The sequence below is a fragment of the Plectropomus leopardus genome, chromosome 15, assembly GCF_008729295.1.
Source record: "Plectropomus leopardus isolate mb chromosome 15, YSFRI_Pleo_2.0, whole genome shotgun sequence".
Classification (NCBI taxonomy): Eukaryota; Metazoa; Chordata; class Actinopteri; order Perciformes; family Serranidae; genus Plectropomus; species Plectropomus leopardus.
The window spans coordinates 3287261-3312385 of record NC_056477.1 but is presented as its reverse complement, the minus strand read 5'-3'; the positions used below and the strand labels follow the sequence as shown (position 1 = coordinate 3312385).

Genomic DNA, 25125 nt, shown 5'->3' with positions numbered 1-25125 from the left:
AACAGTAGAAAATCAACATTTAATCTACAGAGTTAGACAGGCAAAGTGAAGATATGGTCGTACTTCATTTCTGATCTCAACAGGTTTTTAGGCACAGGGACATATACATTTAAAAATATCATATATTATAGCATATATTATTCTATGTAGCATAAAACCTCTTTACCATGACAACGTATGCACTTCATCATCGGCTGTACAAAAATACATTTAAATCTCTCTCTTTCTCTGCACATTGTTGGCATGTGTGTGTTTATGTGTTTGTCCACCTGCAAGTGTAGGTGTTCCTAATGTTTCTATACTTGTTATGTATGTCTGCATATAGTATGTGTGTGTGGTCCTCTTCTTGCAGCTGTAGTTCAGCCAAAGTCGATACGTGGCCGGTACTCAAGAACCATGGGGTACGTCTAAGGGGGAGACAGAAAGAGGAGAAATGAGAGAGAATCAATCTTTTGGTTTTCATGCTGTAAACATCCACCACACTGCTGCTACTGTAACACTGAGGAGTAATGAAATACAAATACTGAATCACAGCAGCTAAAACAGCCCGTGTGCAGCTTATCATATACTGAACAAAGATTTAGAAAGTTTTTAAAAGGTACAAGAACAGTTGTTACATCAACAATTTGTATTTTCAGCCACATAGAATGTAACATAAAAACACACATATTCTTGTGCTTATATCTTTATGAGGACCATTGACATAATGCGTTCCCGCGCCCCTTACCCTAGCCTTAACCATCACAACTAAATGCCTAATCCCATCTGTTATAATCTTACTCCAGTTCTAACCCAAACCCTTACATGAGCCTTTGAAGAAATGGGAACTGCCAAAAATGTCCTTGCTCAATTGGTTAACAGTTGTGCTCCTCACTTTGTAGCAAGAACAAGTACAAAAACACACACATTAGGCAAAACTCAAGCCCTCAACTCCAGTTTGTCCAGAAACAACAAATAGGACCTGAATGAGGTTTATGTAAGCTAAGTGTCAGAATTTGTGTGTCATATTTAAATATTCATCATTAATTAAATTCACTTGGCCATTTTAAATTGTCTAGATGTAACATAACTGTTTTTAAAAAAATCAGTGAAACAATAGTGGGATACAAGAATAAATACAGTTCTATTTTTATAGAACTGATTGGTGGTAAAAAACAAAACAAAAAAACATTTACACCATTTGTTCATTATTTATAAAAAAAAGTCCTTTATGATCTCATATTTGGTCACACAAACTCAGTTCCATACCACAAAATTATAAAATAATCCCTGGCTGGATTATTTTATAATCCTATTAAATACCCCTGAAAACAGAGCAGTCAACAGGAGCAACTGAAGAGAGATAAATCTTTTAAAAAAGAGATGGATACTGAATATTTCTCCCTTTCACTCTTCCCTCTGAGTTGTTCAGGCCAAAAGGTTGTCAAATTTATTTAGAAAAATTGAGAAAACATAAGGAGGACTTCACTGATGAAGTATTACATTTAGTTTTGAGCCTGTAAAAGTGCCTGTGGAGGATAAATCTCCAGTGCTTAGATTTACAACCATATCAAGTCAAACTGACAGAGAGTGACAGACTGGGCAACTCCTATTTCATCTGACGTCAAACTGCAAGTTTCCTGAATTTGGAGCTACAGAAGAATGTAAACCCGTTTCCATTAAAGCATCCAGCATCCACCCGGCTCTGCTCTGCAGGGACTGAAGCCAAGTGTCTGATGCAGAAGAGCCATATAAGAAAAAAAAAAGTAATAAAGGCCTGGCTGCTGCTCGCTCTGCTGAAGCTCAATTGAAAAGTTTATCATTCGATATCTATGGAAACAGGGAACTGAGTGTGGCTGAGACTGTCTTATGTATAACAAGCCACTCTTTCTTTTACAATTGATGTAGCATCTTATCAATGTGTGCATGTTTGGTTCATCTTTCATATTATTCTCATTACACAATTTTTTCTAAAGAAATAGGACAATCACATTGAAAAATGGTGACGTCAATGTGTTACTTTCAGCTAATTCATGTCAAAATTAATTTAACATATTGGTGCTTTCAGAGCAACTGATAGTCTCAGATTTCTTTAGTGACTGGAATAACTTTTAATTGACACATTTCTTTGATCAACATGGCATATTTACTGATCCAGTAACCGCTTTCACGTCGACTGAAAATTATGTTGGAAAAACAGATAAATCCATTGCTATTAATTTGTTCAGCTAGGGGATAAAAAAAAAACCATCCAAATCAGAGAATGGCGAACATGAACACAACAGACTTACATCAAATTTAGTGGTGATGAGTGCTGTGCACTACATACAATAAGTTTAATAGAAAGAGAAATGCCTGTATTTATGATGGTATTGAGGAACATACATTTGAGATTTCTAAATACCTGATATACCTTAATAAAGCCCACGCCCAACATGCTTGTAGTAGCTTTTACGGTTTTGTGACTGGTTTTGGTTCTTTTATGTTTATGTTTATTCACTCACTGCTCTTGGTTGAGGTTCAAATATGCTGATTTTGGTTTAACATTGAAAAGACATAGAAACGTTTATTAGTATTTAATCAAAACATAATCTCTTCCCTGACATTGACCAAAGCGCATCTGTTGCCAAAACCTAACCACATGATTTACATGACCAGTGCTTTGCTCAACCAACCTCCATCATAAATATAGAGCATCTTCCGATAGAAAAACATTGCCTGCGAGCATAACTCAGGCATCAGTTACACTGCAGAAGTATAAAAACAGAATTCTGAGGAGACAGAGTTGTAAGATGGGAAGAGAAAAGTTTGAATCAACAACTATAAAAGAGTTGCAATACAGATTGGGTTTCAGAGATGAATTTCACTCACTGGTTGCCCAATAAGGTTTGTCAGACGATCCCGGTTCCACAAAACTTGAACTATTTTTAAGTCTTTACTGCCACAAATGCAAATGACCTAGTCACAGCGCTGCCATGCCACAATGCAATAAGTGTAAAGTCCAAACAGGTCAACAAATAGCAGTCTCTGCAACTTTAGGAAGTCACGGAGCCTCAATTGCAACATGCAAATACAGAGTGCTACAGGCCAAACAAACTGTGTGATCTTGATAGCACCATCTGTCATGTTGCATCCTCATGGTGAATGTTTAGGATGTACCTTCAGTTTTAGGTGCATTGGCTAAGGGCACCTTTGACCCCTCAGGCTCCTGCACGAGGTTGTGGCCTGTCGGCCATTCACTCATCCATCATAGTGCGTCAATGATAGAAATGTCAATGTTGACTACTTCTACATTCCTGCCTCCTGTGGCTGTAAAACACATTTGAAACAGTCAAATGATGTGAGTTGCCCTTTTAATAAAAAAAATTCAAAAAGAAAAAAGATGAGTGTTTGTGTCAGAGCAGCTGCAAAGTGAAGCGTGTGTCTCCTGTTTTTGGAGTCTGTCTCCTATTTCTGGCAGCTTGAGGCTGCTGGTGCAGCAGAGTACAGCTGCTGTCATCTCCTCCGGCTTTCAGCATTTTGCTGCATCATGCCACAGAAAAAAAAACAAACAAAAAAAACAGAACAACACTGAATCCAATCCAACCAGACTGTAACTGGGCCTCTGTATCTGCATCTCTGACACTCTTTCACTCAGCATTTCTGTCTCCAAACACTTTAATTATACTGCACTGACACACACATTCTGTACGGCTGTCAGCTACTTTTAGGGGATTTTGTTCTGGTGTCAAATGACAGAGATGTAGAATCGTTCAACCTGCAGCACCAGCAAAACTCCACGAAGGAACAAAAAAGTAAAAAAACAAACTAAATGTGCTGTGATGGAGTTTGGTACAGCCAAAAAAAAGTACATAAAATGATTTTACATTCATATTCTACTGGAAAACGTGGTTATCATACTGAATGCAAACAGAGGCACTCGTTTCCATTGAGATATTTTGTTGTTCAAACGTAACCCTGAAAAAAAAAGCCTCATTCTTTATCTCCTGATCTTGAGAGTGGTGTGTGTTTGAGGCGGTGAAGAGGTTCAGCTTTCTCAGGATGGAGCACTTGCTTGAAGGTGTTTAGGAAAAAGTTTTGGGTTTCATTCTTGAGTTTTGTTCCGTCATTCAGGCCAGAAACTTTCCTGCTTCTGAACAAACGGAGCCAACACCTGAAACTGATTTGTGCTAACGAGGTGAATCCACTGGCTCTCAATTACAGCTGCGATGGAACGACTTTGGCTCATCAGAGAAATACATTTTGCGGTTAAAAACAATGCGATTACTCTTTCTAATCGAATCTGAGAGGGATTAGACCATTTTCTGAATAAAATAAACATGGAGGGATGATATGGGATGACTCCGTCTATCCAACACGAACATCTGACATTTAGGCTGGTTCAGTTCAGAAATTTCTTTTGTGTCATCACTTACTTTTACCTATCTACTACTACTGTGGGGGGGGGGGGGGGGGGGGTTAAATCCAAGGTTGTTAGACATATTAAGTAGATTAGTGGGTAGTAGTTTATCAATTTTAATACATGTTTATTATGTATTTATTATACGTGTTTGTTTATTTACTACATTCTCTCTACTCATTTATAAAGATTTGGGCATGATATAAGTGTGGGATTTGTTGCATTGTGTTGACATTACTGGCATAGTTAATTCTTTTACTGATGCTCTGTTCAATTATTCTTACAACACTGCCATCACAGGCTGTTTATACACTCAATTTCCACTTTATGAGGTACACGTGTCCAATTTTAATCCAATCAAATAAAAACTGTTCGTTCATAAAGTCAAATATGCCATCTGTGATGTGTCCTTAATGGGTAAAACCAGTGGAACATGTTCACTCCAAAAATCATTCAAAGAATAGTATTATTAAGAAACTGTTGTGCGAAGTGAGATTTTAATATCTCCAACAGGTTAAATTAAATTGATTTCACTGTGACACTATTTTGTTTCACAGAAATGTACTAATTAACTACTGTGAGGGAATTTTAAATTTTTTAAACAAACTTAGTTTTCTAAATACTCCAACTAATATGCAAACATAATGCCACCTTGAGATCTTTTCTTTAAATCAACAAAACAAGGAATGTTTGCATTCAATGTTTCTACAAAACATTCACTTTCATTGCATTTTATTGTTCTCTCTGCAGTATCTGCTACTGGCTGCTAAAGCACGATGAACAGTTCTTTGCTTTTGCTGGGCAGTTCAAAGCACTTGGTTAAGTTAATTGAAAGATGGTCCCTGAAAAAAAAAAACGTTTTTAGTATTTAACATTAATCACCATCTTTCCCTACAGGCTGCAATGTAATCCCTATGGACAATTGTGCATCATCAATATATGCCTACTAAAAGTGCTCGTTTTTGCCACTGACATGCTCACATTGATATTATTAGGGTCTGACAACATTACGGGAAAGACCCTACAAAGAAATGGAATATACTTTTCACTAAAGTGGTCTGTTCAGTGTGTGTAACCAAGTTTCGCTCAAAGCGAAGTGTTGCTGTGAAATAACACAGATTTTGCCACACTGTTGTTGAAAACAGCTAATTGTCCAGCCATGAAATTGAAAATTGTAAATTTTAGATAACACTAAGCTATGCTTTTTGTATTACAACAAAACAAACTTCCCAACCCTCCTCTCTCCAACTCTCACTAATGTTTTCATCGTTGTTTTTCCTGCATTAAGTCACCTCTTGCAAGATTTCAGAACAGTCCTTGAGTGAAACTTGATCACAACAACAAATAGACCAATGCACGGTACAGACAAATGGTTAATTTCCCTGTCAGGATCCTTTTTGGATGTTGTCAGACACTTGTAACAATCTCAGACTGAGAAACAAGCACTTGTAGTTGACATACAATGATTCTGGACATAGGATTACATTGTAACCCGTTTTGCCAATGTAACTGCAGCAGTCTCACTTAATACTTGGCCAAATTTAAAACCAACATTTTATCCAAAACATCATCTTTTTAATAGAAACATTTTGTTTGTTGCGATGGTAGGGAGTCTTTGTGATGCAATTTAAAGTAGTCTGACAATGAAGTTATTGAATCAAATATTTCTGACAGAAAATTTTGACAGTTCATTTAAACAGAAATCTACCATACTGAGCAAACATCCTCACCGCTGAGCGATATAATTAACTGCCAGTCACCGATAAAAGCCCTCAGAGCGTATTCATTACCCCGTCAGGACTGACAACAGTATTTCCCAGATACATTTTGAGTCTCATGTTTTTTAAAAATCACCACGGTGGCAATCAGAAGGCAGTTTCCTGGTCTGACTTAATGACATCTCGATATGCCGAGTGGTAACGGGCTTATTTTTTTCGCTCCCCTGTGTGAGTGCAGCCGTCCTGATCGGCCTCTGTGTGCCTTGGCGTTGGAGGGAGAAAATGAAGTCAAGCCGCAGAGTTGTCAGAAGGATGAGACTGACGAATGACTCGTATCTTCTTTCTCTCCCTCTTCTGTCTCCATTCCTGACTCTCATGCTTCGAGCCTGTCCCTCTCACTCTGTCACTCCTCTCCTTACCTCGTCCTTAACCAGTCAGGGCTCCAACATGATTCAAAAATAATTTCTCTGTGTTTACCCTTCTGACTCACCAGGAGGAACATAAATAATTTTGACGGACTGATTTCTGTCTGTTGTTTTGGAACATGACAGTGGTGGGCAGCAGAGTGGAGGTGTAGGAAACACTGCAGAGAATATTTTGATCTAGCCAAACCATCTTCACAAATTCAAACGCAGTGTTTCAAATACATTTCAATTCACAACCCTAACATTGAGTGGATGTTTCACAGCGTGTGCCATTGTATACAAATCCACCAAGTCGGCACGTGAAGTATGTTAAGCCGGGTCGGCATGTTTGTATATCTGCACTCATGATAAGTAAAATGTCATCACAGTCTTTGAAATAATAGATTTTGAGATTTGCAGCAGGTCTAAAAACATCTAAACAAAAAGTTGAAAATGTTTAATTTATAATCTCAAAAATCTCAGACACAATGCTAACATCATCGGCGCTTTAGTCTGTACTCCTAATAAAACCTCAATTTAGCCTTCAAAAGTCACAAACCAGATTGGTCAAACATAAATATCAAGCATACATTGTCACATTAAAGCTTAGATTTAACCTTAACAAATGGATCTGATCCCGGACAAGTCCCCATTTAACACAAACTGGCTCAGTGGATGTGACAAGGAGGGACTCCACTCAAGAGATTTAGTAAAAACAATTATAATTTCTTAAACTAAGACGTGCAAAAACAAACAAACCAAACTAACAATACAGGGTGGATGTCTGCTGGAGGAGTGAGTCAACTCCTGGGCCACCTTTTATAGCTGGGAAGGCCCAGGTGAGCGTAATCATGCAAGGCCATGGATGCAAGGCCAGAGTGACCTTGACATTTGAACAAAAATTCTAATGCAATCATTTTTGAGTTCAAGTGGACGTTTGTACCAATTTTCAAGAAATTCCTTGATGGTGTTTTTGTGATATTGTCTTCAGGAGAATGGGATGGACAAACAGACAGACATACTTCTGTATCTATGGACTGACAGCCTGAAAACACAAGGCCTGCAGCCATGGCTACTGCACTGAAGCATGAAAAAAAATCAGGTTTTTCAGTTCAAATTACTGAGAAAGACCAACACAATAGAACTGGACAGATCTTATAAAGTTGCTCTCTGCTTTCTGCTCCAGCTGCCCAGCAGCCTTTTTCGTCTGAGTATTATCAATACAAGTCTTTTTCACAATAATCACTAGTGTAACACAATGTTTACATAATGTGTGTCCACAACTTTCCATATGGGATTAAGGCCCAGACGGAAAAAAATGACATGACCTACAATTCTGACAATCTGTGCACGCTAAACACAATCTGTATCTCATTATTATATAAGGAGGATGTCAGTTTAAACTGGAATATTAAGGTCAAACAGTGTTTGTGTTGTTGGAAAACAGGCAGCAATTTGCTCTGTGGTTTTATGCCCATAAGCCCAGATTTGTTTTTGCTTGAGTAGTACCATACTTAAACAAAAATCCCCAAAGGACACTTTTAAGTAATACTTACTTTTGTTACAAGTTTAGGTTGTGTAGTTTCCTGGTCATTTTGCCATAGGATTATGTAAATGAGTAGGAATAATAATTACTGATAATAACCCTACTTTTACTTTACCCTACTTTTTTTCTTTTTCCATCTATTTCCAAAAGAGATTTTGCCTACATATACACTGTGGAAAGGATGTATGGGAATTTATGTGGAAGCAAATGCCTGTTTCAGTTTTCCCATTAAGTGGACATGTGAGCACAGCTGGAGCTGAAGTACAGACATTTTGAGTGTCTCAATTCTTCCTAACTTCCTTTCCCTTCGTCTTCCCCCTGCTCCCCCTCCTCTCTCTCCCCCTGACCTGGTATCTGATGCCTCCTGCGGTGCCGGCTGTCTGCGCTCCTCAGTCGCCGTCTTCAAGTGGACGGGACCTTTCGTTAGCCAATAATTCATGTGAACATAGACACACTCACGTGCAGATAAACAAGTCACTGTGTACAGGAATGAACGCTCTCACACAAACAAGAACACAGTATACTGTGGATCAAGGTTACGGCCACACACACGCACACACACACACACACACACACACACACTTTTACACACACTGGCCCAGTGAACCACAATGTCGACTGACGACCTGAAAGCCTGCAGCTGAGAGTGTCGTCGAGACAAAACCAGGACATCTCTTCCTCGCACCGTGTGTGCGTGTTCTTGTACTTCTATCTTTGTGAGGACCAATTAACATGGTAGACCTTGATATTGAGGACATTTTATGAAGTCCCCATTTCTTCGGGGTTCAGGTTACAGTTAGGCTTTGGGCAAGGTTTGGGCATCATTAGGTTTAGGCGGGGTGTTCTATTGTGAATCTGTTCACATCTAATCAAAATGTAACTTACATAATCAGATGAAGTCATTCATTATTGGGATGATGATGAATATTATTCACTAGTGCATCCAATAGGAACCACATACTCATTTCTAAACATTTCCAACATAATCTACAAAACAATAATATGGGAGCCAAAATCCAGTCTTCACAGGGGTCTTCACAAACAAGTGGACAGATTTACAGTTTGTGACCTTCTGAGTGTACAGTGTTCACAGTGGTGTGGAAACATGTGGCACGCGAGTATACAGTGTCAGGTTAGAAGGACATGATTAGGGCCTTGAATTAGTCACAGGGTTACATGTTTGAGATATGACAGTTTGTAAGTGTTATGAGTGGAGCTTTGATATGAGAGGCACAGTATAATCAATAAGAAGAAGTAAAACATTCTTTTAAGCATCTTGAAAGAAAAAAAGGTGTCAACTTTAAAATGGTTTCATACTGAGAACACAACGACAGAAAAGTCTCAGCCAGCTTGTTTCAGAAATCCCCTTTCACAGAATCTGTGTCATGGAAGATTATTTAAATAAAAACTTTCTTCCTGCAAGACTATGCAGAATAGAGGGGCCATTCAACCAGTGCTAGTCTTCACACAAGTTCACACATAAACACTTCTTGACCGTACTAAGTTTCAAACCATAGCCCTGATCTTTACTTGCTAAGCATTAATCTAGAGCAAGGTCTTAACCATGATGTAAAAGTTTAACCATGTGGGGATGAGCTTTTTGTCCCTCCTTGGCGAGGTGAATCCCCACAATGTAAATGAATGCAGAACACACACATGAGCGCACGCACGCACACACACAGACAGGAAGTGAGGGTGACAGCCTTACGTTCTCTCCATGTAGCCTCCATCGGGTCATGTAGATGAACTCCAGAGTGTGATCTCTGCCCATGATCTCTCCGTTACACAGCACATCCAGCTGGACACAGCAGAAAAAATTAATGACCAAAAATTAAAATTTAACTGTTTTTACCAAAGAAAGAAAGAAAGAAAGAACAAAAGAAAAATAAAGAATTTAATAAAGAATTTAATAACAGGGTAAAAATGATAAGTGTGGTGCAAAAACGTGTCAAAAGATGACAAGATATAGCACTGACAAGGGAAATGAAACTCAAAAGAATGTAGATCCTAATGCACGAAATGAAATGAAAGGAAGTTCACTGTGGTAATGTGTGGGAGGCTGCACCGAATGTGTGAGTGTGTGAGCGACTGTGTGAGTTTCAGTTTTAGCTCAGTCTTTAGCAACAATTCTAATCCTATGATTAATCTGACTGATGATAATTATAACTTGAATATTAATGAGCATCTGGCTTCACAAACACCGACTGGTTTGAGAGTCAGAGTCAACTTGGTTAGAGTTTAACGTGACTCAGGGAGTTGCTGAGCTAAAGGGTCCTGAGTGCATAAGCCTGGTCAATACACTGCATTTATATAGTGCTTTTCTAGTCATAGTAGCAACTCAAAGTGCTTTACAACACAAGCACCATTAATCCTTTGTAATCTAAAATCAGCTTGCTTTCTGTAAAAACATGGGGAAAAAAGGCAATGAGCAACTTGATAAGAGATGCTCCACAAATTGCAAGTAATTACTGGGTCTAGTTGTTTAGGGAAAAAAGAAAAAGCATGGAAAAACTTAATTTATAATCAGCAAAATTACACACTTAAAATAATTTTACAGAATTATCATAATATTTTTCTGCATTTTTTCCAAGTCTTGTTTGCCATCTTTTTTGTTTTCTTTCTTTTTTAATTTTTTTTTTATTTTTGTATTTATTGTTAATTTCCAGATAATTTTCTGGTACTTTTCACAAATGCCTTGCTAATTTTTGTGTTATTTCTTCTTCTGTTGCTTATTGCCTTCTACCCATGTTTTTGAAAGAAATGTTCAATCTTAAAATCAATCAAATATAAACAGAATTTGTGTTCAGTAATAAGCCACAGTCTACATTTGTATATTGTGTAGAAGAGTAAATAAATTTGCACCAGTCATGCAACTACCTCAGCAGCATGACTTCACTATCAACATACTACTATGCTTTTTTTAATAGTTAACTTAGCAACTTAATTATTGCAATTTAGACTTTACATGTATAATTTCCAGGTGTTTGAGGAAAGTTGGTATTTACTAGAAATCCATCATCCAATTGAGGTAAGCTAAGCTATTACTACTGATCAATAAACCTTCAAATAATGTACCGAAACAAAAAGGTGTCTGAATTTTTCTGAGACTGGTCAAGTAAAAAACCCAATACATCCCATAAAGTTGTGCTTCCCCTTAAGTTTCTGAATGGGTTCCTTACCTCGTAAGAGCTAGGCAGCTTTAGTTTAAGACTGAGAAACTTCTTAATTGTTCCCACCGTGACTCTACTGGAGCAGCGGATAAACCTCTTCATCAAATCCTAATTGGACGGGAGACAAATTCTATTACACCCAGACTTAATGAGAGGCAGCTTAAAGATGATTGTTCATTTTTGCAGGAAAAGACCCAAAAAACACATTTAAACTTTTACAGGGGATTAGTTACTGACTGTCCTAGAAGCTTGGAAGCATTTATAAACTTAGCAGCAGTTCCAAAAATCATTTCCCCATATGTGATTTTAGAGAAAAGTTTATAAAAAAGCTTGCCTGTGTTCAAGATTTATTAATGACTTAATACTTCTTGATGAAAAAGTTACACATATCATTATTATTAAAACACACACCGTGACAGTGTTCTCCCCCGACTGTCCCGTGTTGCGTAGGCAGTCCAGACAGATGGCTATCTGAGGGTCACTCCTGTGGTAATCTTCATCACCACCATCGTCACCATCATCATCACCACCACCACCACCACCATAATCGCCTCCGACATCAGCAGGCAGCCCGAGCCTCTGACACCTCACGTTTTCTGCTGTGGTTTGAGACAAACATTCACACACACACACAAACACACACACACACACATTACTGAGTGATATCAATGCTCTGCTGAGTCAGTGGGTTTACAGTTAGCATTAACAGTAAAAGTGTGAAGTCACACAAAACTCCAAGTATCCATTCAAATCTGTCTTTGAATAGAAAAAAGTGACTTTATCAATTTACACACATTATTTAGATACTGTCATAATAATATGATTAAAAGACGATACATGATGAATTATTGCCCTCTACAAAGTTTATAAAGGCTGTATGATGTATGAGCAGGAAATCATAACTATTACTAAACTTACTACATATCACAGGTTTTATCCTGGTACTATCAGCCAAAGATGAAGTAACTGTATTTATCAAAATACAGATTATATTTCCATGTTTACAGACTGAGCAATAAACAGCTTACCTTGGCCATTTTCTCTGGGTTGATTCTTCTTCCAGAATTCGACTTCTTGCTGTTCCTCTTCTGGTTCATGTGAAAAACAGATAGAAAGACATTTGTAATCAGAAGTGCACTGAGAGTGTCGACCTCCAGCAAAGCCAAATTCCCTATTTTGTGATGTTAACAAAAGTTAACAGTAATTCATGTATCCGCCCTGTGATTTGGATCAACTCCAAAATTTGATGAGTTCTTACTTGGCCCATGCTACACCCTACCACCAAGTTTCACGAAAATCAGGCCACTAGTTTTTCTGTAATCTTGCAGGTTTCTCTTATGCACTTTTTGCACATATACCTACGAAAAATAATGCAGCACAATTCATATATAACTTACGTTATCATTAGCCAGGATTTCATGTATAAACCTATGTAATCAGGAAAACTGCGATCACGTGACAAGTAATTTGGACCAGTGTTTGGAACTGCTTGAAACCATATTATTGGTTATTTGAAGTTATGTCGTCACATTATGAGCTTCAAACTTGTGACTAGTCAGTCACACTGCAATGATATGTTCACGTTGATGTCTATGAATTAAACTTTTATAATTCCACATTTGAAGTATGCTTCAGACAATCAGCAGATACACTGTGTTATGTCAAACGAGGTTACAATCACTGCAGGCTAGCTTAATTTTAATCTAGGGTGCAAAACAATCCTCCATGGACGTGACACGTGTCTGCTCTTCAAAAACCATAAAACAGAATTCATATGACAGTGGTTTCTACACCACTTGGCCGAGCGGTACGAGCCCCACTAAAATATATGATGTTTGTTCCATGTTTCAGCTGCCAGAACGCTCTGTCAGCAGAGGTGAAGTTATGGAGCCATTAAATTATAGCACCATCTCAGCTTTAGTTAGACATGTTGACTTGGCTTCTTGTTGGCCTCGCTGCAGAGAGGAGGTTATGCAGTTTCACCTCATTAAAGTCTTCAGTTTCCATCTCTCTAAAAAGAATGTGACACTGACAAATGGATACTGTACTTGACTGATCTCAGGAGGAACTTGTAGCACCCGGGGGATTTTACTTTGCTCATGAGCACTACAGAGGGATGGATGATTTCAGCCATTCAGTTTTAAACTCAGGTCTAACATTTGAGGTCATTGGAAGAGATTAATTACTGACTTCTATAATTAACGTGGATAGAAATGGGGAGCAATGCATTTATTACAGAATTAGTAAACGGTAAAATTGACAATAAAACAACCATGCCCAAATAGGAGTAACTGAATGCAAAGCAGGATGTTGCTTTGCACAGTATGTAAGTAGAGTTTATTGCAGTGGACCATGTGCTGGTGGTTCTGCCTTTTATGGAAGTTGCAAGGACTCTAAAAAAATGGATAATTTGAATGTTTGCACTGAGCTGGTGCGATAATTCTCAGGCTGTTCTGGGGGGTTATTAGGGCATTTCAATGTGCTTGCTCGGTTGTCTAGTAGTTATGTACCAAATAGTTTTAAGTTCAAATTCATAATGTTAAAAATTCTAACTCAATATTTGAATGCTGTTCTTGTTTCACACATCTGTTGATTATGTTTAAACTTGGTATTTCTGCACTGTTGCAGATAAGATTAGGCAGCACTAATATTACACATTATACTCTTTGTAGAAGCATATTTTCCAATTTTTGTGATCCAGACATTTTCAATATCTCTAGAATGTTGCAATCTAAAAGTCAGAGTGTATTATAAAAGGAAAGATGTAATAATTTCCAAAATTTACAACTTGTTTATATGTATGGAAATGTATGTGAAATCCATATTTGTCGGTGTTCAGCCTTTCAAAAACAATATTTTCACTGTGTCAAAAAACTGTTTGCTCTCCTGCTTGCTGCACACAACAGGAGGCACACACCTGTATTAGCAGGATGGGCTAACAGCAATCTAACCAAACCATAAATGTGATCTCATGAACCATTTCATTCAAACTGAGGCTTTGTTCAAGGACTTTTTCATGTTTTAAATGGCGATGATGTCATGTAAGGACAGCTATCCAAGGCTTCATTCAAAAAAACCTAAATAAAAGCTGCAAAAGTAAAAAAACAAACAAAAAAATGACATTTGGCACAGTCTTAGTGTCTAGATTGGCTACTATAGTGTTGCTAAATGATTGCAAAGGCTTTCTCAGTGATGCTGTTATAGATGCTAAGATGTTGTGGTGATTATTGGGGTTTTGACAAGTAGTTGTTAAGATGTTCTTGGTGCTTGAGTGGTTGCTACAGATTGCTGCTAAAAACCACATTCACATCTTGTCAGTAAGCCCAAAGTGCCTATGTATCATGTGTCTATGTGGCACTAAAAACTTCTTAAAAGAGTACTGCATGAAAAACACCCAGAGAGAAGAAGAATAATAAGTATGCTATATACTAAAAAAGTGACTTGCCAAAGCAAGGACACTTATAAATCGCTATCAGTGTCAATAGAAAGCTACACAAAGATGTTTTTTGTGTATTTCTTATTTGCATTTCTTGACATTTTCTGGTTTTTATTAACAACATATTTGCTAGTGTGCATGGTGAAGGCCATTTGTGCTTCATAATCTATTCTTTGCATGTAGTTTACTCAACTAGTTTCCTATCCTACATAAAAAGTCACGTAATTACACAGGAACTGCAAACGGAGGCGACAGATTGATGAAACCATCTGGCAAACTCACTTTCTCTGAGTCCAGGCACCAGCTTGAAGATGATCTCCTCCAGAGTGTTGTCCAACCTGAGAATATGGTGAGAGAAGAGTGTGAGTACGGCGGTGGAGGGAGAGGAGGATGGTAAGGAGGTGAAGATGAAGTTGTATGAGATGCAAGAAAGATTTAAAATTGACAAGAGTTACGTGGGTGAGCAGTAAGAGGGTCGAGGAGAAAAGGATCAGGTGAGCGGAAAGCCCAAAAATAGAAATAAAAGATGAGAGAAAGATGGAGAAGATTAAATAACTGGAAAATTAGTTGGTACAAAGGTGGAGGAATAAAATATGACTTGTTGAACACAGTGATGGTTAAAAGATAAAACATGGTAAAGTCAAGGCCGATGACAAATGAAATGAGAATGGAGACGAGTTGGAAAATTTGATAAAAGAGAAGCAGACGGATACGGAGACAGAGATTGTTCAGGAGAAAAGGATGAGATAAAATGATAGAAAGACGACACAAACAACAGGTGGACCGGGGAGTTGTTAATACAAATGGAGGTGAATAGATTTAAGTCTGTAATACTTGGAGTGATGAAAATGTCCGTTTATACAACAGAGTATATTTTAAGATGAAGAGAACGAACCTTAAGGACTACCGATAAAAAAAAAAGAAAAGAAATAAGATCGGTCAAATAAAAGAGAGAACAAAGTCAGTAAAGAAAAAGTGCATCTTACCTGAGCATCTCCAGCGGGTTGGTCTCATGGACCTGAATGCCACATTTTGGACAGTCATTGCTCTCCTCAAAGTGCTGCACAATACAGCTCTTACAGACTGCAGAGGAAACAACATCATCAAATTTTATTGGGGTTAAATTGGTATATCTGAAGGCAGCTCTTTGTCCAGACAGTTTGACGTCATCTTGTTTAAGTTTCCCAAAGGAATAAAGGAAAGAAATGAGACCTGCCTTGGGTTAGGGTTAGGAGTTGAGAACCAGCTGGTTAGTTAGAGCAGATAGTTTGCTCACTCACAGGGACTGACATGAACTTATTTCACAGATTTTTTTTGTTGCCTGCCACTCAAAGATTGCATCTGCCACTTTTTAAATCAATGTACTAAATGAAGGAATAGCATATTGCATCATTAAGACATTTGATGTAAAGAAAAAGTCATTCAATGTTTCATATACAAAACTAGATATACCGCTACGCAGTTACATGCAAAACTTAAGGAACTCCCTCAAGGTCATTGTCAGATATTGCATTCATGAAAATTAGATGAATTTAAGGTTACAGTGACCTTGACCTTTATACACCAAATTCTAATAAGCTTATTGTTGAGTTCAAGTGAACATTTGTGTCGAATTTGAATAAATTCCCTCAAGGATTTCTTGAGATACTGCGTTCACACGAATGTGTTCACAAGCAAATGATGCATTCACACAATGCACTGTGGGACACTGAGTACTCCAAGCAAACCAGATGACGTCAAACTACCTTGACTAACTTTGGTTGTTTATTTGCACTTGTTGAAATCAGTGCAGTGCCAATATGTAACGAAGAAATCTGCAGGTGTGTCTGTGTGCAGTTTTCACTCACAGGTGTGCAGGCACTCGGTGACCGTGGTCGGTTTAATCAGGTAACCTCGACACAGGTAACAGGTGATGAAATGGTTGAAGTCTCTCACCAAGTGCTTCCTTCCTGTAGAAGCCATGTTTGGAGTGTTTTTACTGACACTACAGGACCAGGAGTCAGAGTTACCGTTCAGGGCTGAAGGGAAAAGTCACCCTCTAGCTTTAGAGGACTCAGGCGTCCATTCACAACACTGAGGAATGGAAAAGATTGCACTAACAAGCTGTTGTTGCCTGCTAGAGGTTAAAGTTTTCAAGTTAAACTGAGTGTAAAGGGATGTTCACCGACACTGGCTAAAGTTAATCCAGGCTAGTGCATACAAGTGTTCACTATGCACAATTTATAAGAGAGGAAAGAGATCCACCTGTGTAAAATCCTGCTCCATCCTTGACTAAAAGTCTGTTTTGTAATTAGATTTTCTTTACAAACATCGCCCACTGAGGTTTTACTCCATCTTCACTGACCCATGTTAGTCCCATTTAGATAAAAAAAGACTCTGAACTTGTCCAGTCTGTGGAATCCTATTTCAAACAAACACGTTTGTTAAATTCCCAGAATTCCTGGAGACTAAGATGTCTCGCTTCCCTCCATGTCTCAGACAAAGTGCCATTTTTAATCCATAGGGGGTTAAAGGTCAGTTGACGACAGTGAGGCCAGAGACTTCTGTGCAGTCTGCTTCGTCCCAGTCTGTCCATTTACCATAATGGTCCTGCTGCTGTCGACGTCTTCATTTGTCAGGTGGCGCACGGAGACATTGGATTGTCTGATGACCTTTTAACCACAAACTTAAGTTACCTAAAGAGAATAAAAACAGAAATAAGGGATTGTGCCATGTGCAGAGGACAGATTAAAAAAACAAGATAAAAAAACATGGGAAGGTTGGTGCTGCAACACTCCATATGTACAAGAGGTAAGTAAGGAAAGTTTCGACAGATCAGTTATCCACCCCGCGAGTCAGAAAACTGCTGCTGAGGAAGAAAAAAACTCACAAAGAGCTCTTCCTGCGCTGCGTTCACGGAGCCATAAAAACCTCAGAATTTAGAGAGGGGACACTGAATGATACAAGGGACACACACATTTAAAAGAAAAAAAAAATGTTTGCTGTCAGAAATTATAAAAAGCATTGTTTTGCTTACATTTTCTCTAAAATGTTTCTAGGGTTGATTTATTTGGCAGTGCCAAAAGGAAAGGCTGACGAAAGATCACAGTCATGGTTAAAAAAAAGAAAAGAGAAATAATGTGCTGACTGTTGGCAGGAGATGTGAGACAAAGTTCATAAACCCGTGTCAGTTGTAGAGATCCGGGGGGTCTCCACCGGTCAGAAGAGCTACAAATATGACTCAAAACAGCTCTTTACGGTCACACTGCATATTTAATGTTTGCAGGGAAGCTCAGACATTCTTCACAGGTCATACTTTTGTAAAAGCAGAATCAAATATAAAGTTTAGAGTCCCAGCTTGTAGCAAAAGCAGCGTGTCAATCCAGGGGGTGACTCCTGTCTGACCCCAGTGTGTCCAGGTTACGTCCTTCACACCATGGTTACCAAAAACATTTAAAGAAACAGTACACAGAGAGGTGATCATTACACAGTGCCTAACCCTAACCTTACGTTACCACCTCGATCCCTTCCTAAACTCATCAAGTTTTTTACCTCTGAGAGACAACAGTCACTGTTTGCAGAACAACAAGAAGCTGTATGTCAGTCAAGCATAAACGTAGGTCATTATAGGTCTTTGGACAAATCACCAATATTATTTTTTAGTCAATCTCTTATTCTTCTTAACCCTTTGAAATGTGAGCATATTGGTTTGATTTCTTTCAAAAACATGGTAAGAGGGAATTTTGCAACAGAACAAAAATGACCCCCTAATTTGCAAGAAATTAGTAAAAAGTAGAAGAGAATGACTTGATTTGTTTTTAAGGAAATGACCTTTGAAAAGTGCTTTAAAAATTAGAATAATTCTGTGACATAATTTGAAATATGTAATTGTGATAATTATAAATACAGTTTCCCCTAGCTTTTTTGTTTTTTCCCTAGACATTTTTCCAGAGCTTTTTAGGAAATCATTTCTAAATCTACTACTATCTTGCAATTCATGGAACATTTCTTACCAAGTTACCTTTTCACCCTCAAGGTTTAAATACTTTTGAAAGACGTCTAAAAGTAGCACAAGAAAAGTGTAGTCACTCCAGGGTTCAAAGGGTTAATTTTCATGACCCTTGAAACATACAGGTTGCCACAAGCTAATGTTTTATGACAAGGTTTTTCGAGACTAAAACTTGTTATATTGTAAGATGAACTAAATGAAATTGTTTGTGTATGTTTTTGCAAATGTTCAGGATGTACACACTCGGCAAGTTAACTCAAAGTCACTCGCCCAGTTTTACTTATTTTACAGCAGCTGGTCTGCATTGTTTTCCCCACTGTCCTTCTTGGTTTGCTCTCTCTCACCTGTTTCATGTAATTAATTATCATTAACTAACAGCAACATGAACATTAATCCAACAGAATAGTTGCAGGTCTGACCTACATGAATCTGTCTCTGGATTACTATCACTATGAATAGCTTAACTCTCCAACTTGCCCCCATTCTATCCCCGCTTTGATGGATCTGAATGAATTTTGGTTCCCTACTTCAAATATAGATATTGGGCTGAGTATAAAGCCTCATAGTGGTGGCTGCAGTCCAGCACTCCAACGGTTTTGTACTTTGAGTGCAAAGCCTTTTTTAAAGCTTTATTTAAATGGGTTGGTGTCCACGGTGCTGTTACGGTAAATGAAGTGAGCAAGCCGGTAAACATTTCTGGATGTGGGATTAGTCACCGTTTTCAGGTCTGAATCAATCCTTAAGAACACACAGCGCTCTCTCCATTACCTGATAACGCGTCACCATCTAATCATCATGCAAATGACTGTGATAACAGTTACACAATAAACAGTTAGTTTGTTTTGTTTTCGATAGGCTGAGTTTGACACTTCTTACTGTGATGTTTGCTATAAATGTGAGTGATATGCAATTAATGCCAGAGTCAAAATGAGTCACTCTGCATTTTGGTGGGTTGACCTGCCATCATTAATGGCCATAATTAGCTCGTATATAAATGGTTAGAAGTCAACACAACAAAACAGGAAAAACTCCCTGTCAACTCAGCACTGTGTATTTCAAACAAACATTACTGTAGGAATATTATGTAAATAAAGTGTGTTATACTGCAGCGTCTTTGTGAATACTGCATGCATAGTATAAAGACAAAATATGAAATTAAGATACCAAATAGAACATTATGTTTACCATACATTAAAGGGAGATAAAAGTGGAAATTTCAACACCAATAACCAATATATCTACCAATATGTCTGTTTCTTTGACAACTTATTTTTAGAAGTGTTGCATGTAACTCTGGAGACAAACAGTTTATGTTGAGTCTCATTACCAGGTTGTCACATAACAACGCTTTGAGTTGATGGTTTGGTCTGACTACTGACCAGAGTGTCAGTATTTGACAATTTGGAAATGAAACTAAACAGCTTCCATTCCCCAGAATAATATAAAGTACCTTTAAATCTTTGCAGGACCAAGCAATAAAGACAATAAATAGTACCTTATTTTGCTGTTATATGTCAAAATTACATCAACTGTTTCTCTGTAACAAAGCATTAGTTAACATGAATTAAATCATATGTAAAGTGTATTGTGTATAATTATGTAAGAATAAAGTCTAGAATACAAAGTATTTTTTCTGTCGTAAGTTTTTTTTCCCAATATTTCAATTCATATTTATGAATTAAAACATTGTGCCAAACCTTGCAATAAACATTTCCAATGAGCTGAATTCAAGTAACTGCTCAGACTTTTCCAAGGCTGCACAACCCTTGAAATTTAGTTTAATATGGTAAAATAAGATATTTAGAAATGTTTCATCATAAAGTCAGACTCTTAAAACACAGAGTAATAGATCATCTAGATCAGGGATACTCAACTTGCTTTTCCCAGGGGACATTTTTGCAACATGACAGAAAGCCAGGAGCCACAGGTCACAGCAGCCCTGCACAGGTCAGGTGTACGCAGGGCTGTTTCTAGGATTTGAGGACATTAAGACCTTAGCATTAGGATCCAACCCTAGGACAAATTCTGAGTTAAAAAATGTTCTATTTTGCTTGCCATGCACTCTGGCACCTTATTTTCAGTAAAGGTTGAAAAAATTCAAAATATAATCACCTCTTCCTTGGGCCCACTGAAAAACTTCCTAACAAATAAAAAAAATGAATCTGTTGAGATCTAACAGATTTTCACCTATCAAGAGAGAAACAAACTGTCGGTATAACCATAAACTTACTGTCTTACAGTGATGAGTAGCTCTCGTGTTAAAGCTTCAACAACAGAGCTGCATGATTACATAATTATAAGTAACTCACTCTTTTGACTTAGAGTCAGACTTATCAAACCTATCATTTGCATTCATTTTTGACAATGCGATAGGCTAATTATGACACTTTTTAAACATTTTTCTTGTCATCATTATTTGATACTGATATATTTATGAAATATTAATGGAATTGTACATTTTAGAACATGTAAACTTATATTTATTTTTACTTATTATGTACAATTGTTTTGATCAGCCCAAATGAATAAATGAAAATGCTAATGCAGGGTCTACTTTGTGATGTTTTTTTATTGGATCACACTGCAGTTGATATCTAATCCACCTGCTGTATGCTGCAAACTGAATAAATGCGACAGAAATATTAATAAAGTAAGAATAAACTGTTAAAACGACCTGCTTTTAATTAGTTGTGTACTTTATTCTCATGTGCAACTTCCATCATTATGAAATGACGTCACATAAACTGCATGTTGACAAGCTGTGTGTGCGTCAGGTGCGTAAACAGTGTTGAACACATGCAGAGCTGGAAGCAGGCAGCTTACTCACTGCAGAAACAAACTACAGACAGAGGAAACAGTGTGTGCTTCACTCCAGACTCCTGCTTCTTTCAGCGTGGGTCGCTTTTTGCTAGAAAAATCTCAAGTGCGCAGCTTAGAAATCCCCCTCAGTGTCCGTCAATGAGACACACTCTCGCGCGCGCACGGGCGTGCTATTTATTCACACGCAGAGCGGATCTGCTTATCTCATCGTTAAGGCGCGTCACGCTCTACGTCACCTGTGTCAAAACAACATCAATGGACGACACACGCACATTACAGTGACACACGCCGATATAGAATACATGTTAAAACGTTCGCGGAAGCATACGCGCGCGAGCATACGCGCATGTCGCAGCTCTTAACTGTATCTATCTACACACGCATACACGCGCGCGGATACACGCACGCAGCACGTATCGACAGTAAAAGTTGCAGAGCTTCATGTCACGGCCTTTTAACGACACGGACGGGAAGCGCACGCCTGTTATTTGCCGTTTGCGTGAACATACCGTGATCCCGCATGTGAGTGTGCACGGCGACGCACTTTGCGTTTCAGGAGCGAGAGGGGGAGGGAGGGGTAGAGAGAGAGAGAGAGGAGGTCCAGCCAGCAGCGTCAAAGTTTGGCTGAAACGTATCGCGACCGACGTCGACTGATGAATTCGCCATCCGCGTAGAAATAATAAGAAATAATAACACATTCCTCACCTCCGTCCACACTTCCCCCCCTGCCCCCGGAGTTATGGATGCCGCGGCTGGGCAGGAATGTCCACCATGACACTGCCAGGTCCTCCCGTTCAGCTCCGGTCCGTGCACTGGGTGAGGAGAGAACACGGAACTGGTCGGCTCGGATCTGCCCCAGTCCGCCCAGCAGCCAGGCAGGCAGGCAGGCGGCAGGCAGCAGAGAGCAGCGGTGGGCGGGGAGCCACCAGGCAGGCAGGCAGGGCTCGGAAACTGAAAGCGGTTGTGTAACTGAGTGACTACTGGCCTACAACACACACACATGCACGCGCACACAAACACACGCACGCACTGCTGTGTGTAGTGATAAACGGCGATGAGTTTGGTTTGATTTCCCAACAACATTTTAATATCAAATACAAACGCAGTAGATAAACTACAAACATTTTAGGCACAAGGAGTGTTTACATAGCCTAATACATATAGATACCATATTGTAAGACTATGTATTGAGACTCTTGGTTTTGTTGCTTTATAGATGAAATTGAATATTTATCCCTTTACATAGTGATGACAGACACAACAGTGTGATCACTCAGTTTAATGTCTGTCTTTCTACTTCAACATGCTTCTAAGACATAAACCTGAATTTGTTGAAAGAAAAGTGCAGAGAGTGATGAAGTATAAATTAAACTTGTCACTGCATCTCATACTCAGCCTGTCTCTGAGCTTCCTGACACGTCAACGTCTTCCTTTTTTCTTTTCCTCTGGTGTTTTTTTTCTTCTCCCTGACATCTCAGTCTCAGCTGGAGCAAAAAGAGGAGGGGGGCCAAAAGAGGGAAACACTTGTTCTTTTTTTAATGTCTTCTTCACACTTACACATCTCTCAACAAAGTGAGCAACATCTTATGCTTTTTCTTTGTGAAATTATTCATTAATATTACTGCATGAAGCTTGTGACATGTTGCACGAGATTCTATTGTCAAAATGTTATTTTCTACTTTTCTAATGCAGAAAGCAAATCATTTATTAATCAAGTCTGTCAATTAGAATCAATTCCACAAATTGTCTGAACCAGCCAAGCTATCAGGTTTCACATATGGATGACAGCATCAGGTAGAGCAGCTCTGAGCATTTAATAAATAAAGAAGTTATTTTGGTCACAACAACCAACAAAAGTCTTCAATAAACAACAACAAAGTAATATGGCATGAGAACTAACACACTGACACCTGCAATATATGACAAAACCATTATCACAAAACAATCATTATCATCTCAGATGGTGGGGTTGTGTTTTTTGGTTTTTTTTTATTTTGTTTTTTGCTTCCGTTGGATGACAGCTATCTCAGTCATCAACATGATCACAGCTGTATAGTAACTTTCCCAGTAAACTATGTGTCGTGTCAAGTGAGCAAGAAGGTGCAAAACAATATCCAGCACCAGCAAACTGAACTTGTGCTGCCATAAAACATTTATTGGGTACATGATGTTTTGCCATTACATCTTCATCAGGAATGTGGCACATGTGACTAACCACACATACAAAATGCTTATCGGGCATCAAGTACAGACAGGACCTTCCAGGAGCATTAAGCCCCCGAGGAGATGCAGTATTTAGGGTCTATTTTCAATATGTTCCTCATGCTTAATATTTTAACAATGTAGGCATTAAAAAACACTTTGTTATGGTAGGAGAAGATCATGTTTTGGCCTAAAATTCACAGTCAGGCTGTTCTCATAAACTGTTTGTACATTTATCTGTTATCCTACGCAATCATGAGGCAGTAATTTGTGCATGGACCCACATATTTTGGAAGCCTGCGATCATGTGACAAATTTGCTGACTGGACTTTATAAATATATATTTTTTCCAGATATTGTTAGGTTTTAATTTTTAGCACTCTGAGCTGCTTATGTATGAAAGGTGCTATCGAAATAAAGATTACAAAAAATATTGCACATGCACCCAAGGATGGTTAGGTTTAGGGGAAGGAGGCACATCACATGGTAAGGTGTAGAAAAAAAGCCATCACATTCAGACATGAAGTGAACGCCAGTCTCCCACATGAAAGTCCAGGGTTTGTTGGACCCATCAACCTCCCCTCCAGGCACCCTTGCACTCCTTATGCTACACTGTTACCAGTACATTTCTACCTGACACTGTCCTTATGTGTATCATGTGCATGCGACAGATCCCGTCCAGTTGTGCTCTGAAGCGATGCCGCTCGTCTGCGTATCAGGCTACAGCAGCAGGTGGCGTCCGCAGGTGTATAATAACACAGCGACTGGTAGACTGGTAGACTACTGTCTGTGTTCTCAGTTAACGCTGTCCAGCAGCATATCATGTGGATACGTAAGGTGGCTTTATTTATTTATTTTTTGGCATCTTGTGCGGAAAGCATTGCAAAAGCGGCAGTATTTGACATCTTTGGATGTGAGCTACATTCTTATTTTGGAGCTGAGGAGAGTCTTGCAGTTCTTTTTCAATGTGCAGACCTTTCTTTGTGTGTTTGGAGTGTTGTCTGTGACATGTACCTGATACCACTTCTTGTTAGCCTGGAATCAAACCTATCCTCCTCCTTCTTGTTAGATATTAAATCAAAAAGAGTTTGAAAGATGCCTCTCTGTTCTAGCAGACTTCTTGGTCCAGCTCTGACACATATAAGGGGCCACTGTAGAGAAAACAAAGTCTTCAGTGACATCACCCCGTGGGATATGACCTCTTGTTTTGGGAAGTGGAATGCATCACCATGGTAACGCAGTCCCCGGTCACACAGTTGGACGGCCCTTGAGATTGTAAATTCCAAAATGAAAATTTTGCCTTGCAACAATTTCAGTGTCATTTTGTCTTGAGGGACAATTGCCGCGATCGTTTGAATGAATTCGTATCGCACCGTCTCCAGAGGTGCAGGTAGTCCTCATTAAAGTTGGCCCAGACTTCATGCATTATTTCCTACCTGCCAAACGACTTGACAAAATGGAAA

General features: G+C 38.7%; 1 protein-coding gene across 2 annotated transcripts; it reads right to left on the bottom strand.

Moving 5' to 3' along the window:
* On the bottom strand, positions 1–22377 carry LOC121954463 (polycomb group RING finger protein 5-B-like). Of its 2 annotated transcripts, none has more exons than XM_042501963.1 (9): positions 22166–22377; positions 16500–17327; positions 15639–15735; positions 14935–14990; positions 12245–12304; positions 11628–11812; positions 11226–11324; positions 9755–9844; positions 1–407 (listed from the first exon to the last, which is right to left on the bottom strand). In XM_042501963.1, the coding sequence occupies exons 2-9, from the start codon at positions 16612–16614 to the stop codon at positions 360–362; spliced, it is 750 nt and encodes a 249-aa protein (XP_042357897.1). In that variant the 5' UTR covers positions 16615–17327; positions 22166–22377; the 3' UTR covers positions 1–359. The 2 variants fall into 2 exon arrangements, with proteins under 2 accessions (XP_042357897.1, XP_042357896.1); XM_042501962.1 differs by having other exon boundaries at positions 11628–11815; positions 22166–22376.
* Between the last annotated feature and the right edge of the window lie 2748 nt (positions 22378–25125).